Source organism: Conger conger, chromosome 2 (assembly GCF_963514075.1).
Source record: "Conger conger chromosome 2, fConCon1.1, whole genome shotgun sequence".
Classification (NCBI taxonomy): domain Eukaryota; kingdom Metazoa; phylum Chordata; class Actinopteri; order Anguilliformes; family Congridae; genus Conger; species Conger conger.
In genome coordinates this window covers 68032482-68050819 of record NC_083761.1, presented here as the reverse complement: position 1 = coordinate 68050819, position 18338 = coordinate 68032482, and the positions used below count along the sequence as shown (strand labels likewise).

The 18338-nt window shown below is 47.9% G+C and overlaps 1 protein-coding gene across 2 annotated transcripts in view; it reads left to right on the top strand.

Annotated features, from left to right (window-relative positions):
• rptor (regulatory associated protein of MTOR, complex 1) overlaps positions 1-18338 on the top strand; it is a 181595-nt gene that overhangs the window by 144408 nt on the left and 18849 nt on the right. For both annotated transcript variants that reach the window (XM_061230924.1, XM_061230923.1), the window contains exons 23-28: positions 9333-9436; positions 10078-10255; positions 10540-10650; positions 15378-15483; positions 16809-16923; positions 17267-17391. In XM_061230924.1, coding sequence (XP_061086908.1) covers positions 9333-9436; positions 10078-10255; positions 10540-10650; positions 15378-15483; positions 16809-16923; positions 17267-17391 — 739 coding nt within the window. The remainder of the gene's footprint in view (positions 1-9332; positions 9437-10077; positions 10256-10539; positions 10651-15377; positions 15484-16808; positions 16924-17266; positions 17392-18338) is intronic.

The window sequence follows — 18338 nt, the reverse complement described above, 5'->3', positions numbered from 1 at the left end:
TCTCCTCTCCCTCTCTCTTTGTCTCTCCACCCCCACTTCAGCCGAACAGTGGTGCTGTTCTGCTGTCCCTGTGTGCAAGTGTCTGTATTCTGGGACTGTATCACGCACACATACACACACGTGTACAAACACGTGTTTGCACACACACATACACACACACACACACACACACACACACACTGGCTACGCCGCTTAGCTCCTAACTCCACACATCCAGAAGCAGTTAGCTTTGTGCAAATGCAATTAAGTGGCAATTGGTCCCCGATGCCCAGCAGCGCAGAGCGGTGGCTGTGTAATTCCAGCGTAAGTTAAGGAGGTAACAACCACGATGGTGTCCGGCCCGACGTTCCTCTCTCCTCTCCTGCTGACACAAACAGTCCCCAGCCCCCCCCCCCCCCCCCCCCCCCCAGATGTAACAAGATGTTTGTCAGTAAGGCAAATGAATCGGTCAACCTATCAATACCGCCCTTGCCACAGGACCTTGTCAGTTTTTGCTGTGAACAACGCGTCGATGATTCACCTCGTTTAAATGCGGCTCGGGAAGTTTTCTCGGCGCACCCACGTCTCTTAGGCACCTCAGGTATCTCTCTCTCTCCCCGCGCCCCGTGTGGATTCGTCCTCCCAGACGGAGTGAGAGATGTTGCCGTACAAACTTTACAAAAGGAGTCTCTTTTTTCCCCCCAACCGTCCGAGCGACTCGGAGATGAGAGATTGTGATTTACGGCTGGAAGTCCCGGGTTTGGTAAAAACGGTTTCCGAGTCGTCTTTTAACACGCCGTGTTATCCGTGCCGAGGGAGACGTGCGTCGGTTCGGGGTGTCTCTCTGCATAACAGTCAGAAGTCTTTGCCGCCGCGGCGAGTGGGAGACACTCAAAGCAGTCCTACGAGCAGAATGTGTTCTTTTTAGGGCCGCTTGTACTCATAGGCTCTGCCTTCAGATGCACTACATCCTGTACCTCTGGGTATAACACATAATGGATTGCATTTATGTAGTCATGCCTTTCATGACTTCACAGCGCTTGGCTGTGAAGCAGAGGGAGCCTCACCTCAGTCACCGCCGTATTGAAAAGCCCTTTGAGGTGCGCGGCAGCCATTTTGCACCGGGAGGAAGATGGATTGTTTAAGCAATTATGCTGGGGAAATTTTACCAGGAAATACCAGACATTATCTCCAGATATGTAGAGTGCCATGCGCTGCTGCAGTGTCTGAAGAGAGGGAAGGATTCTCTTTAGTCTGGAGACACACACTACAGTGTATTTACAGAGGGAGAAGAGTTTGAGATGCACAGTACGGTGTATTTGCAGAGGGAGAAGACTTTGAGATGCACAGTACACTGTATTTGCCGACAGAGCGGTGTTTTGAGACACACATTTCAGTATTTGCAGAGAGAAGAGAATTTGAGATGCACAGTTCAGTTTATTTGCAGTGGGAAGAGAGTTTGAGAGGCACAGTTCAGTTTATTAGCTGTGGGAACAGAGTTTGACATGCACAGTACAGTGTATTTCCCGAGAGAAGAGATTGAGACACACAGTACAGTGTATTTGGAGAGAGAAAAGAGAATTTGAGATGCACAGGACAGTATATTTGCAGAGAAGAGATTGACACACAGTACAGTGTATTTATTGAGAGAAAAGAGAATTTGAGATGCACAGGACAGTGTATTTGCAGAGAGAAGACATTGAGACACACAGTAAAGTGTATTTGCAGAGAGAAGAGAATTTGAGATGCACAGTACAGTGTATTTGCAGAGAGAAGAGAATTTGAGATGCGCAGTACGATGGTTTCGCAGAGAGAGTAGAGTTTGAGACATGAGGTGTAGTTGAATGATGAACAGTGGAAGAGTGATGTCCGTGTTCAGACTGTTTGGGACTTGTCATTGATTAAAGTCATCAACGTTGCTAATTTCAAAACATCACGCGCTTGATTTCCTCAAACGAGCGGATTTAAACACATTTCAAATTAACTTCTGATTGTCATGCCACACTTGAATTCCAATTATGTGTGATTCAGGTTCTGCCAACATAACTACAGTTACCTAAATGTTTGAGCTTGACAGCCGTAATAAATAACGATACGGGGCTGATCAGCGCTGTGTACAAATGATCTATAAGAACAGCAGAGCAATCATTATGTCTCCAGTTTCTGTGTGCGGCTATTTTTCAAGCTAGTGAGAAAGATGTATTCTGGGAGACCAAACAGCACAGTGTACGCGCACGGAAAAACAAGCTAACAGTCAGGTCAACGGAGGTTTACTGTCGGCCTGCATTAAGAGCTGACACACGAGCAGGTTTGCTCTGACCCTGTCACTGATAGCTGAGGTTTAACAAACTTTAAAGGGCGCCGAGCTGGCATGATACGCCTACGCTGTGCGCTGTACCAGATGTAGCTGAACGGCGCTGGATGTGACCGCGTGAAAGCAGGGCATCCCGTTCCTCACCCGTGCGGAAACCGGCAGGGCGCAGGGAGGAGCACAGTGCAGCTCTGACAGACTGAGGACTACCCCTCACCGAGCGAGGCTTTAAATCTTTAAACACGGTGCACTGGGTTACAGCAGCGCTCCCTCACAAATATACACTTTTGGGGAAAAAACATTTTCTTATCTTTTTGTTGTTGTAAAGTCATTCCTCGGTCCCCTCGCGCGTTTGCGCAGAGCTACACTTCGAATGCAGAGGAGCTGGTCAGCCTGAATGCTCTGAGGGACCTTTCAATGCGTCTCCATTAGAGGGAGAAGAGAAAGGCAGACGGTTGGCTTTTACAGATAATGACAGTCCAGGTATTTTTATGTCAGAGTTGCACCGAGTTTTTAATTAACACTAGTTTACAGTCCGTTATACAAGAGTGCTTGTCCTTTTGACATTTTTTGGAGATGTTTTATGGAACATTACTCGGAGTCGAGGGAAGAGGACCGAGCATTCTGCTTAATGAAGGATTCTCTCGGCACTGGATGTTGAATTGAACAGTTAGTTCCACAAAAGTAGCTTAGAAAACTTCAGTGCCTGTTAACTGATGTCACGAACAAGAGTGTTATGTAATGGGGGGGAAAGAAATGAGGAATCTGTCATACTTTCATGGCTTTGACAATTATCACTGAGATCCTTTTTTTTTAGCAGGGTATGAGCTAGCTGTGTGTGTACACAGACTTGGTGCGAATATCCGCCAACTCACAGAATCTGTGGGTGGGAAAAGAGAATGCTTTATGTTGTTGTTTTTTATAGGTTTTGTGAAGGTTGTGCAGTGGTTGAGCTGAATGTCCTTTGGGGACTGGCTTTCAAGTGAAGAGGCTTGCCCTCCGAATGGCTCTCGAAATCCCTCAATGGTTTGAGTAAGGTTTTTTTTTTTTTTTTTTTTTTTTTAATACTTTTGGCTCTCCACAAAGTTAACTCTCAAACTCTGGGTTTCTGCCATTGCATCTTCTTATTGTATTAAACATTAATGACGTCAAGGCCTAATTCAGCCAACCTTCGAGAATGAGATTTCAGGAGCTTGCAGCAATGTTGAGCTGGAGGAAAATGACTTTGCATGCAGCCGAAGATCAACACTCATTCTGAATACACCGTCTCAGAGGAACGCTTCTACAGGAATAGACCAACCTGAACAAATCCATTCCGACTGGAAGAGTTGGTGTATGTCTTCCATAATCTGTTTGGTTGAAGAGTATTAGGAATGTAATTTCTTAATTCAGGTTACTCACTCCATTGGTAAACCACGTTCTTCTATGTCCATGTCCATGTGTCTCCAGCATTCAGATAAATGACAGTTTGCTAAACGCAACTGATCTTCAGAGGAAATGTTGATGATTGAAATTCAGGAGAATTAAAGGACAAACTCCCCCAATAGTCATGAGATGTCCATAATGAAGACTGTGCTTGATAAGATGAAGGACACTGGTGTGCAGAACTGTGGACAGAAAAGGTTCTTCCGCAAAGGATGTGCTCATGTTTCCTTGCTCAAAGGCAGGATTGTGAGTTCTGCCTTCTTTGGCATTATTGAAGGCAGGTAGGCATTGAGTGCCCTCCCTTTCAAAGTTTGCAAAAACGATGCCTTCTATGGAGCCTTCATTTGGATGATTTTGAAAGCACCATGCATGTATCCTTTGCTGGGAAGGATATCCCATAAGTCTTTGCGATTACCTCATTACCTTAAAACAATGGCGGCTGAAAACAACGGTGGCATTCCCAGTGCATTCGGGTATAATGTTGCACATCGCTTAAAGAGCTGTGCGCATGCTTGTGGTGTAATTGGTGTGATTTTATAGCTCTTACAGTTGCTGCTTAGTTGCTTCTGATATTACTGCTATGGTTCTATGATCAAGAATGCAATTTGGAAAGGTTTTTCTTAAGACCAGTTATGAGTTAAGTATATACTTGTTTCTAATAGGTTGTTTGCTTTATTGCCCTGGTTTATCTTTTTCTCTACTGTTATGCTTTATCATATGTTACTTTTATTTTGCTTCTAGGGCCTAGTTCTTGCCTCAGCTATGCACTTTGTGTCACATAAACGGCCTTGTACGTTACTGTGGATAATAGTGCCTGCCACATAAATAATGCATGATAATACAACAATTGTTTAAGATGTGGTAATTAAATAGTTCATTAAATCAAATACTTATTTTGTTTGGACAATCCTTTGAAAGCATGATTCACTGTTAAAAAAAATGTTTTTACATAAGAGTAAATAGTACTGGACTTTAATAATTGGCAATTCTGAAAGTCTTACATTTTTTACAAGCTCTCTGAAACAGTTTGAAGTGGATGGTCTTGATGGGTTTTAAAGTTCCAGAGTGTGAAACCATAGCAACACATTAATTTGCTCAACTGCTCGCGTGTGGCGTTCCTTGCATCATTGAGAGTAAATGTTGCATGGGAGTGTTTTTATGCAACAGCCCAGAGGGCAATATTGAATTTTTATGACGAAAAACTGGTGTGCCTCAAAACCACCAGTTCATTGCAGAGCCACATGCAATTGAAGGGTTCAGACGCGTTTTTATTGACCGTAATGGAGAGGGAGAAGCCAGCATTATGGCTACATTAGCTGAAAAAGCCACTCATCGATGCAACACCATTTGTCCCGAGAAAAATACTGGGCTCGTCACCAAAATGTTTCTTGGGCGTTTTGCCACGCTTGAGGTTGAGCCATTTTCGAGAGGTGATTTAGTTTTACGCCATGTGGTTCGAATGGGCCTATTTGTACGCTTGTGTGTTATCAGAGAAGAGACTTTTTCACACATACAAAGTGATTATTGTTACGTTGCCGTGTGACATTAGTTTGGACATGTCTGCATTTGTTTGGTCTGAAACGACTTTTCTTGCATAATTGGAAGTTGATTGATCTCTTGTCTGAGTTATACATGAATAACGATCCTCCCGCTTGTCTGACTGAACCTTGTACAAGCACTTGACCTCTGAGTGGGTGTCGGTATGTTTGTTACTGCAGGAAGATATAATACATGTATTTCTGTGGTGTTTAATCAATTGAAGAGTTCTCTAGTTTGGTGCATTCATTTCTGTAAAATACTCCACTTTATTAATTCCTGAGAAGACCATGCATAAATCCTTTTTTAATGTGTCTTTATATTCCCGGTTTAGACAGCCTGATCGTATTTTCTTCAGCGGTCATTTCCGCAGCATTGCCTAGGCGACTGTCGGCCAGCTTGTGCTCTCCTCCCAGTCTGTACTGGGTGCTCACTAGCACGACTGCCGTTGGCTTCAGTATAGGTCGTTACGACGCGTATTTAATCTATAGTCAATGGTACAATTGTGGTCAAAATACAGTAATGTCTCTCGATGTGCCGATTTGGGTTTTTGTGACGTTATTGTGTTACTAGGACAGTAATACTTTATGGATGAATCGGGGACAGATTACAACTGCATGATTTCTCTACCTTACACGTTTAGTGGAGGAACCGCATTGCCTGTCCTCCTGTGCAGTCTCTGGCTCCAAATTGGCAAACATGGTGGCGCCGGTAAACTCAACCCCTCCCGCCCCAATCCAGAGCTAGAGCCAATAGTCTCGCCTTGTCATCCTTGGCATAGTCCGGATTCAATCCCAGGCCCTCCATGCAATTAAACTGGGGGTGGGGGTGACATGGCTCAGGCAGTAAGAGCAGTTATCTGGCAGTCGGAGGGTTGCCGGTTCGATCCCCCGCCCGACTGCATCAAAGTGTCCCTGAGCAAGACACCTAACCCCCAAGTGCTCCTGACGAGCTGGTCGGTGCCTTGCATGGCAGCCAATTGCTGTTGGTGTGTGAGTGTGTGTTTGAATGGGTGAATGAGAAGCATCAATTGTACAGCGCTTTGGATAAAGGCGCTATATAAATTCCAACCAAACTGTGCCTTTAACCTTTCATTGATAAATTCTGAAAGACCCGGTTCCTGTGAGCTGTGCATTTTAAACGTGCATCTTCCTTTTCCACCTGTGTCCGTTTGATGTCGTTTTGATATCTATAATGTTTTTAGATCCATCTGGTAGTGATGTAAATAAAGTGCTCTTTGTGGAGCTCATGAGGACTTCGAGTTTGACAGTGCATCAATCTTTTATCGCGTGTGTCTACGCCTAGCGTAAATGCATGTTTTAAAATACATACAGAAAATAAAAATCTTTAGGAGGAGGAAGCAAAGACGATTGCTCACCGGACCTGGGTTCAAATTGTAATTGTTTTAGATTCAAATACTTTTCTGTGCTCTGTTGATCTTGCCTGATGCATTTGAGCCTGCGAAGAGGAGCAGATGGGCGGGGTTTACACTTTTGGGATCATTTCATTCGTTTGAATACACATTTGGTAAGCTTAGTCAAATGCAGAAAAGTTTTTGAATTCAAAACAAACCCTTGTTTCAAACCCAGGCCTGTACCCTACCCTTGAGCCCCCTGGTTAATCTTATTAGCACGCATACACCCTATGCATACATCTTAGCAGTGCACAATGTTTGTCAGAATAAGCAGTCTTTCTATCTATAAATGGCTAATCAGGCGATACCTTGCGCAAGACGTCTTGCTCAGCATCATCCGTCTGTAAGTGCTTTATTGTTGATTGATGCTTTTCAGTTTCATGGTTGCACAGTTCATTAATTAATTACAAAAACAGTGGAGTCTGCCTTTGATGCAACAGAATTCAACAAGAGGCAAAATGCTGTCATGGTTATGAAAGTTTATGGGGGGGAGCAAGAGCAAGGGTCAGCATTGTGTCTCCGGACGTAATGTCATAGTCAACCGCGGACAGATTGTTACGTTGCATCGTGTGTATGTATCGCAATAACGGCTCACTAGCCTGCGCCAACGTCATAGTTCTTTCAGACTTCTGCAGTATGACCACCAGCCTTACGACCACTTTATTGCACACAGTCGTCATCATGCGTCATGAAGCACAGGCTGTCAGGCTTTTCAGGAAGCAGCCGAAGGACAAAAGATTAATTCTCCCACAGCGGTAATTTAGTTTTATGGTTGGGGAAAAGACGCTGATGTTTTTGCAACCGAACGACACGTCGCGAGTCCGGAGCACGTCTACTGTTCGCATAAATTATACCGCACAATGCCTTCGTAAAAGAGCAGACACACGTTTTCTTGCACTCCAGTATTTAATGTCTCAACTCACGAAGCAACGTCCTACATCCAAAACCAGCCGCCATATCGACTTGACTCACTGCGCTCGTGTGAATCATGGAAGGAAAGTGACATGAGTCTGCAATCCTCCATACACTTTCAAAAAAAGAAAGGCCCGCATTTTTGTTTCACACTGATCAATGAAAATGGATTTAGCCAGTGGTTTAATGATATGGGTGGGTGTGCATGTATCTGTCTGTCTGTGTGCACATGTATTTTCATTAGCCTGTAGTACTATTGGATAGCCCCACCAGAGAGGGTTTGATTAGGGTTTTTTGTGTCCGTTGTGCCGTAAACAGCGCAGAGGCAATTCCTGATAATTACGTCTTTGTCTATCCATCTAATTAATATTTAAATCGTGAAGTGTGGAAGCCTCTTAGATTACACGTAGCGCATTTCCATCGGTGTCATTTCTTCGCGTGTATTCCATTTGTATGTATCCCATTTTAATGAAGCCCCGGTTTGAAAACAAAGACCATTAATGATGGCGTTAGTCAAACACCTACACACGCTGTAACGAATACGAAGAATTAACATAGAAATGAAACCAAGGAAAACTCCAGATGGTTGAGAGAGTGCAGTGTTAACTGGTTCTAAACAGAGCATTAGTTACGTTCCCTTGCTCGTGTAAACAAATCCATATCCGTCACGCGTTCGCTCGCTTCTTTAGAAAGTAAATAGACCATTATGAAAGGTGCCTTTCCACTGAATGTTACAAGTTTATGAATAACACTTCTTTATCGGGTTCAGCAGTTGAAGAATTTGTCTCGGTTCTGTCTTGAATATTCAAGTGACCCTGTGGCTACAGTCCACTGATTCATTGAAGCGTCCATTTTCCTTTTCTGGTCCTTTCTTCAAACGCAGATTCTCTTTCATTCAGAGGCATTTGCCAGATATTTCTGGGCTTGAACAGCAGACAGCTTGGCCTGTCTGACTGCTTTGTGGTTGCTTGTATTACTTATTAATTTCATGTTGATGTCTTGTGCCACATTATGAAGGTCATTTAGAGATTTGCGGTTTTGAATGGAACCATTCAAGTGGATTTAAATCAAATCAATCGGATTTAATTTAATCTAGCACTCCTTTCAATGGGTTGTGCCTCTATTTCATTTAAATAAAAATGATTTGAGTAAATACAGATATAACTGTGTATTTAGATATAAGAGAAATTATACGAACCATGTACTGTACATTGGTAGTATTACAAATATATTAATGCGTACCAATTTACAAAAAAATGACGTGGTGTACAGTTACAGTTAATTACAGTGTTCTAATTAAGTATTTACACTATTTGTCTTCAGAGCCCAATCTTTCTGAAGTTAGCTCAGCAAGCTGGAAATATTGGAACATTTTCCCTGACTCCCAAAAAGGCAGTTATATAGAAATATTACGAGCAGATCTACTTTGTAACTGTAACAGCAGAAAGTAACCTGGAATGAACCTAAGATGTAGGAGCAGGTTTAAGTTGGCCGGGGTCCCTTTGCACCGTTTCTCCCATGCCAAAAAGCGACAGGCTAGCAGGTGTGACTACTGATGGATGAGTCCTCTCATCTGCGCTCACGCTCCTGTAGTGCTGTGTGTGCCAAGTGAATCAGAGGGGTGAGGTGCTTCATTTACTGGTCACCTTGCTTGCAATTTCAATAGCCTCTGGCAGCAACAGACATGCAGAACAAACAGGGCTCATAGACCTTCATTTTGTGCCTTTCCTTGAACCAGTTCTCCCTCTGCTACAGGCTACCATGAATGCTCGGCCCCAGAGGATCCTGGACTCCGGCTCCCTTACCCAATCAGCCCCCGCCAGCCCCACCAGCAAAGGGACCCACATCCACCAGGCAGGGTGAGAGGCTGTCCACAGAGCTGCCTGTCCCGGCTGCCACGTTTAGCACCAAACCCAATGCACATAGCAATTACAGAACCAGTATGAACCAGATAGCCTCATCATGAGTGCAGTGGCTTTGTGCTGTAGTCTTAGTTTAATTCATTTTTGTCAGAGTTTAAGATGTCCTGTGGGCTGTGTGTGCGTGTGCGTGGGCACATCCAAGTGTTTGTACGAGAGTGTGTCCTTGCGTGTACCCATGTGTGAGTTTATGTTTGAGTGTGTGTGTATGCAAGCTTATGCGTGTTTGTGTATGAGTGAGTGAGTGTGTAGGCACATGTCCAAATGTGTGTGTGTGTGTGTGTGTGTGTGCCTGTGTCTGTATGTGTGTTTGTGTTTGAGTGTGTGTATGTGTGTGTGTGCGTATGTGTGTGTGTGCGTATGTGTGTGTGTGTGTGTGTGTGTGAGAGAGTGTATGTGAATGTATGAGTGTGTGTGTGCGTGCGTGTGTGCGTGCGTGCGTGCGTGCGTGCGTGCGTGCGTGCGTGCGTCTTTGTGTCTTTGTGTGTATGTGTGTGTGTGTGTGTGTGTGGAGCCTGGCGTTTGTGACCTGGCGCTGGCGTTAGTGACCTGGCGGTTGGGGTCCTCCTCCTCTGTTCCAGTGGCTCCCCCCCCATGCCCAGCCCCAGCAGCTCCAGCCTGACCAACGAGGTCCCCAAGCCCCCCAACCGAGAGCTCCCTCCCGCCCGGCCTCCCTACACCCCCACGCTGGGGGGCCAGGCGCCCCACTCGCACCAGTTCCCACGCACCCGCAAGATGTTCGACAAAGGCCCCGACCAGGTACCGCCAAAAGACTCAGCAGGGACTAACTCTTGAGTCCCATTACACTGCCTGTGAATGTAACAGCCCTGGTTTCAGCAGAAAATGCTTATTTAGGCTTTTTCATGCTCTGTTGGTTATTCGAGTATTAGCTGAACAAATAGCACATAATATATACACGTTGCTTATTCAAGCCTCTTGTTGGTTATTTTCTGTACACGGTATTATGAGCGCATCCACTGCATTAACAAGTATGAGGTTATCTTTCATTTTGTTTGTTTAATGCTTAAATGTTTCTTTGGCAGACCGCGGATGACGGTGACGAGCCGGGCGGGCACAGGAACTTCATCAGTGCCACCATGCAGACGGGACTGTGTGACTGGAGTGCCAAGTACTTTGCCCAGCCCGTCATGAAGGTACGCCTTGCGTCCCAGCATGCCTCACTCCAGTGCCGTGTCCCATGTAGCATTGCAGCATTCTTGGACATTTACAGTCACCCGGGGTAGGCCATGTCTCAGCGCTCACCAGCAACCCCTGCTGGTCACCTGAGGGAGGTCATTCCTCTGGCTGATGCCCCTGCAACCTGGACCGCAGTGTGAAAAGAGACAGCTGCTCTTGACCTCACTGTTTCCAAAGCACAACACATGCTTCTGGTTAGTTAGTGTGTTAATGAATTAGTATGTTGGTGATATCAGTATGTTGGTGATATTAGTATGTTAGTGAGTTGGTATGTTGGTGATAGTATGTTGGTATGTTGGTTATATTAGTATGTTGGTGAGTTGGTATGTTGGTGACATTAGTATGTTGGTGATATTAGTATATTGGTGACATTGGTATGTTGGTGACATTAGTATGGCTACAGGAGCATAGCTGTCTGCAGCAGTAATACAGTGTTGTGTATTCAAGGGCAGTTTGCCTGATATACAGACAGCGCATACATTGTGTTTCAAATCAGTGCCTGTGTGCCTTGTCAGTGCACTGTTGAATGTGTGTGTGTGTGTGTGTCTGTATGTACATTTTACACCTGTAAGGTTTGCGCATGCAAGTTTGAGCATTTGTGTGCGTGCACCCTGTGGATGTGTCTGTGTCTGTGTGTTTGGGAGTATGGCATGAGTGGGTTTTGTTCACACACTTTCCTGCCTCCCTCAGGACCCCAGCCCTGCAGGATCCGTGGCGTGGTTCTGTGAGCAGAGGTGTGCAGTCACTGCCCCCGGGCTGCATATCGCCTTTAATTGGCGTCTCGGTGCAGATTATTAATAATGCACCACGCAGAGCCTCCTTCATTACCGCTGGAAAGCACGGCCCTGGTTACAGTGAAATATTTTGAGTCTTAAGACCGCGTTCCACTTCTTTAGCTCAGGTTGGGTCTGAGAGGCGGGCTCCATCAATCTGGCTTCCACGCTGGTGAATAAACAGAGTCTCTTTACTAGCAGGTAAAGTGGCACACGTGTTGTGTTTTCCCCACTTCATCACACAGACAGGTGTGTAGGCACGGGCAGAAAATAACCGTCTGAGCGGGGCGGGGTGCCGCTGTCACACTCTTACTTGGCGAGGAGAGATTAGAGCGAGCTGTCGTTCCCCGCTCTCGGTCTCCCTGTGTGGGAATGTGACAATGAGGATCTCGGGTTTTCTCTATTTAAAGCCTCTCTATCCCTCTCTGTGGCAGCCGTGCCAAGCCGCTGGTTCTAATTGGGCCTGAGGTTTGTCAGACGGTGGCTTCTCCGCTGGGACCGGAGCAAGTCTCTTCACTCTCACTTTCTCCTAAACCAGCGGCGGGTGAATCTGTGTGCAGGACAGTGCTGAAAAGCCCGTTCGGTTGTTTGTCGGTTGGAGTGGCTTTGACAGCTTTGGCTCTGTAGCCGTTTGGTGAAAACGGTGTCGACGGTCAGCTACCCTCGGACAGCGCAGATTTAATAAGCTGCTCCTGAAAGCTGTCCGTTCAATACTGTTTGTACCTCTGTGTGGAGAGGCCAGAAGAGTGTGACCCCCCCCCTTTCCCCCCAAAGGCCGTGGTCATGTGACCTCGGGGGAAGCTTCTCTCTCTCAGCTCTGCTCAGACTTTATCACACACAGCTTCAGTCGTCTTACAGGAAAAAGCAGTTGAGCTTGCCTTATCCAGGTTGAGTTTATCTGCCAAACTGTACATGCACTGAAATAGAGAAGTAACAAAATAAGCTAATCGTTACATATCAATTACACATCAGTAACATATCAATTACACATTACATATCAGTTACATATCAATTACACATTATCGGTTACATATTAATTGCATAGTACATGTCATTTACATATCAGTTACATGTTACATATCAATTACATATTACATATGTTACATATCGATTACGTGTTACATATCAGTTACATATCGAGTACATATTACATACCAGATACACATCGATTTCATATTACGTATCAGTTACATATCAATTACATGTTGCATATATTACATATAAATGACATGCTACATATCGGTGTGTGATTAGCGCTCTCCTGGAGCTGTGAGCCTCATGTTCAGAGCTGTTCAGGCGTCTCCTGAAGCGAGGATCCTGCTTTAGCGCAGGGTTCTGCAGCCGCGAGTCGTCTGTGTGCCCAGGCGAGGGCGCTGAGAGGTTTACGCGGGCTGCTGGACTCCCCCGCAGCGGCCTGGTCCATCAGCCTGGTCCATCGGCCTGGTCCATCAGCCTGGTCCATCAGCCTGGTCCATCTGCCTGGTCCATCAGCCTGGTCCATCGGCCTGGTCCAGCGGCCTGGTCCATCAGCCTGGTCCAGCGGCCTGGTCCATCAGCCTGGTCCATCAGCCTGGTCCAGCGGCCTGGTCCATCAGCCTGGTCCATCAGCCTGGTCCATGTGCCTGGTCCATGTGCCTGGTCCATCGGCCTGGTCCATCAGCCTGGTCCATCAGCCTGGTCCATCGGCCTGGTCCAGCGGCCTGGTCCATGTGCCTGGTCCATCGGCCTGGTCCATAGGCCTGGTCCATCAGCCTGGTCCATCGGCCTGGTCCAGCGGCCTGGTCCATGTGCCTGGTCCATCGGCCTGGTCCATAGGCCTGGTCCATCAGCCTGGTCCAGCGGCCTGGTCCAGCGGCCTGGTCCATGGCTCAGCGCGGGTCAGCTCCAGGGCGGGGGCAGGGACATTATGCAGCGCGCAGCTGCCTGACACACTGACTGCAGCTCGCCCCGGGCCGCCGTAATGCTGTTCAATTACCGCCAGCCCCGCCGCAGAACGGCCAGCTGTTAAACACCGTGATTTATCCACCATGGCCGGCTCCAACCATTTTATTTTTCAGCTGTTCATAACAACGCGAAGCGTGAGTGAATACTCAACCCCCCCCCCCAGCCTCCACCCCTAACTCACATTACCTCACCCCCCCCCCCCTCTCTCTCAGTCTCCAGTCTCCACCTCTCCTCCCGCCCCCCCTCCCTATAACCATCATCATCAGTTCCTATGTGGAATGTGGCATTACAGGGGGAGGGGGGGATGAAGGGGGGGGGTACGTACCCACATGCGGCAGGGCTGGGGTGTTTAGCATTCAGGCGCCGTGCGCTAGCCCCGGACTGGAAATGTGCTTAATAAGCAGAGGCTGTGTGCAGCAGGGGCGGGAGCGAGGCTCCATTAGAGTCCATTACGGAGCTCCTCGTGTTGTCACGCCGACCGGCCGCTGACGCTAACGCGGCCTCTCACTGTGGGACTCCTGCTGTATCTAATGTTACATGCGCATGCAGTCTCACACGCATTCCCACATGGTGTGGCTAAGTGTATGGTGGCTAAGGTGGAATATGGTGGTTCAAACCCCAGTGTAGCCGCAATAAGTTCAGTGCAGCTGTTGGGCCCTTGAGCAAGGCCCTTAACCCCGCATTGCTCTTGGGGGGGGATTGGCCCCAGCTTAGTTTAATCGACTGTAAGTTGCTTTGGATATAAGCCTCAGGTAAAGAACTGTATTGTAAAGTGTAATGCTTTCACACACGCACACATATTCGCACAAGACTTCACATGGTTCTCCCTATCTCCCTCCCTCTCTCACTCCCGGTGTGAGGCTGTGTGCTTGGGTGTGCCTTGCTCCAATCTCCCCCTCTCCCCCCCCCCAAAATTCTCCTAGGGTGGAGTACAAGGAGACAAGTTGATTTATGCTAATTAGCCGTAGCAGCATTTCCTCGCTAAGTGAGAGGAGCAGCCCTCTTCAGCGTGAGCGCGGGGGTGGCACGGAGGGGGTGGGAGTCAGAGAGGAGCAGAGTTGAAAGGAGCACGGTCAGCAGTGAGAGGGGTTTCCACGCGAGCACCTTCCCCTGCAGTGGAGCTGTTAAAGAGGCTCCTCACTGATCTCCCGTTCAGAGAGCACGGGTCCCTAATGAGCGCCGTGTGCTAGCGTAGCAGCTGCCTCACTGATGTCTGTGTTAATGTGTGAGGAGAAGGCACAGCGCAACCCGGGACCCTGCTGCTCAGAACATGGCTGTCTCACCACAGGGGACCACACGGGAGAAGTTCAGACAGGGTGTCCTGCGTGTCCTCTGTTCCAGCGGTGTGTGTGTGCGTGTACGAATGTGTGTGCGTGTGCGTGTACGAATGTGTGTGTACGAATGTGTGCGTGTACGAATGTGTGTGCGTGTGCGTATACGAATGTGTGTGCGTGTACGAATCTGTGGTGCGTGTACGAATGTGTGCGTGTACGAATGCGTGTGCGTGCGTGTGTTTAGATATTTACGGAGTTAGGGTGGGCGTGTGTCTGTTTCTGTCTGCGTCTGCATGTAGGCTAAATAAAACTGCTACATACATACAACAACATTTTGTAGTCGAAGGTTACTGAGTGTGCTTCTATGTATCTCTTAAATACAGTCATATATACAGTAATTGCTGTCACCAAAGCTAATGTGTTTTTGTGCTTTGTGTCTTCAGTGTGACCAAGGATACTGTTATCTGTGTGTGTGTGTGTGTGTGTGTGTGTGTGTGTGAGAGTGATGTAGTCGTATTTTGCGTTAACTCAGAGGTTAGTTTCAGATCAAGATATCCTCTGCAATAAGAGCCAAAGCAGTCTGGGCTTCATTACGGTTCCGCGCACGTCTGATGCATACAAAGCAGCCCCCCCGTCCCTCTGCTCGTTTCCCGCTCTGATTTGGTTTCTCCCCCCCCCCCCCCCCCCTCCCAGATCCCGGAGGAGCACGACGTGGAGAGTCAGGTGCGGAAGGAGCGGGAGTGGAGGTTCCTGCGGAACGCCCGCGTCCGGAGACAGAGCCAGCACATCACGCAGAGAGGTGAGGGGGAGACGCTGTCGGAGCCGGGGGTAACACCGGCTCGGTTTTTTTAGGCTGAAGCAGCCCCCTCTGCCCCTCCTCTCTGCTCGCGTGACGCCTGCAGCCGGCTCTGTGAATCACCGGGCTTTAAAGTCCGCCGGCTCCAGCGCTGCCCCGGGCCCCCGGCGGGGAGAACGCCGCGCTCAAACGGAATGGCTGAGCTGCGCACGTCAGCCTGGGCGCACTGCCCCCGCTCCTGCAGGCCTGTGGCGTCAGAACCCCCTCCCTCGCCTCCCCCTCTCCTGCCTTCCCCCTCTCCTACGCCGTCCTAACTCGTGCTTCAGTCTTGTAACTAGACTTAGAAATCTTTTTTTTTCCTCTCTCAAGTCGAACGTATCAGCTTGTTTCAAAGTACGGTTTGCTTGACAAGTGAAAGCCTCTTACCCCAATTTGCCCCCAATTTACCCCATTTGCCCCGATCTTGAAAGGAGTCCAAACTGTCTTGGGAATACGTTTGTCTCATTTAACCAAAAAAAGCAGTGGCAATAAGAGACTAAAATGCCTGTTGCGAGTTGATATTTGTAGTGTTTTGCAGCGTAGTGTACAGGCATAGCTGTCTTTTCGTGAGTCGTGACCACGCTCACCGGATGAATACCAAGCGGCTCCAAAACGCTGCCTGTCTCTCTCCCTTGAATAAATACATCACTGGGGAGCATTAATAGCAGTGTGCGAGTCTTATCTCCTTACTTTGTGTTCTCTTTTTACCTGGCACCTGCGCTCAGGCGTCGTTCGGTCTCCCACGGCAGGTCGGGCAGGGGCCTGGTGTGCGCGGGGCGCTTTAAGTGGATTAAAGAGGAAGTACTCGGAGTATCCCCGCTGCCCTTATTATTCGCGTGTTGAGAATGAATGCGGAGAATTTTTCCCTCAGCTTCAAGGTCAGGTCTTGTTTTTTTTTCGTTTTTTTTTATCTGTCAGAGAGAATGGGAACAATGTGGCGGGAATGTAGTGTGCTGTGCGGATCTCGGCGTTCCGGACGCCCACGGACCTCTTGTTCCGGGAACGCGGGGGTTTGTGCAGACGGGATAAAGACGCATTCCCCCTCAGCCACGTGCGGCTGACGCCCGTCTGCTCCTCTTCCCGTACACATGACCCGTCTGCTCCTCTTCCCGTAGGCGTGACCCGTGTGCTCCTCTTCCCGTAGGCGTGACCCGTCTGCTCCTCTTCCCGTAGGCGTGACCCGTGTGCTCCTCTTCCCGTAGGCGTGACCAATGCGCTCCTCTTCCCGTAGGCGTGACCCGTCTGCTCCTCTTCCCGTAGGCGTGACCCGTCTGCTCCTCTTCCCGTAGGCGTGACCCGTCTGGACGACCAGATCTTCATCAACCGGAACCCGGGGGTGCCGTCGGTGGTGAAGTTCCACCCCTTCAACCCCTGCATCGCCGTGGCCGACAAGGACAGCATCTGGTGAACGAGCGGCCCCCCGAGCTCCCGCGCTACTCCTGCGCTCCGCAGTCCACACACGACGCACACGCTTCATTTAATCACGAATAATCACGCGAACTCATTTTTTGTAACATTTTTTTCTCAAATACTTTCTCAATTCGAAAAACATTACCAAGGTACTGTTTGCTTGACAAGCGAACATTTCTTACCTAATTGGCAAATCTTGAATGGAGTTAAATGTAAGACTGAAGTGCTTGTTAACATTGACTTTTCACGCACAACACAGGGCTCTCAGCTCGATGGGTGTACACTCGTAACCCCATGACCTGTGCGCTCCACCTAACTGCGCTCTGTGTGCCCCCAGCTTCTGGGACTGGGAGAAGGGAGAGAGGCTGGACTACTTTTATAACGGCAACCCCCGCTACACCCGCATCACGGCCATGGAGTACCTGAATGGGCACGACTGCTCCCTGCTGCTCACCGCGACTGGTCAGTCCCGCCGTCGCTCACCACAGGAATAAAAATACAAATGAATCATAATTCATCATTCCTTACATTTATTATACTTTTACTTTTACTTTACTCAAAGCACTTTACAGTGATGAGGGTAAAACCCGCCCTCAATCAACGCCAATAAGTAGCACCCGCCTGGGTGATGCAACGGCAGCCATTTTGCGCCAGAATGTTCTCCGCACACCAGCCCAGGTGGAGAGGGAGAACACATTTTAGCCGATTAAATCAGCGGATGATTAAGTAGCAGGTTGAAAGAGCCAGGTATGGAATTTAGCCAGGAACTGCCTACCCTTTGCGATAAGTGTCATGGGATCTTTAATGTCCACGGGGAGTCAGGACCTTAGTTCATCCAAAAGACAGGTCACACCGGAGTGTCTGAGGAAGTGCTATTGTGTGACAGGCCACTGCTCCTTAGTGTGAGTGATATCACAATACCAGGGAAGGGTCAAAAGAGCATTCAAGTAGTATAGAGTTGGCCCCCTTTTTTTCCCCAAACAATATTGGATTTCCGTGATTTAATTCATTTGTACACTCACAGTAGTTGACGGTTACATGCTCTGTACAATTCCCTGGATTTTTGAACAAGTGAAGTCGATTCTGGAGAAGACTGAATCATCTGAAAAGCTTTCATGTTGTTTTGTCAGCTGTTCGGTACCGTTACGCTTGTAATGATTTATTCTCTGTTTTTATTGTTATGTTACTCTCGATTTTAGCCAGACCTTTTATATTTCTTTCTGTCATCGTTTCGCTGGTGTGTTTTTGTTTTGCTTTCAGTAGAGCTTGCGCAGCAGTGTTGAGTGTCTGTTTGTGACGTGCCAGAGACAGGGCCATTTCTCTGCTCACTCGCAGCCTGTCTGCGTGCGGGAACCTGAGCCGCACACACACTTCATGCCCTTTGACCTTTCCCTTTTCTGCTGGACTTG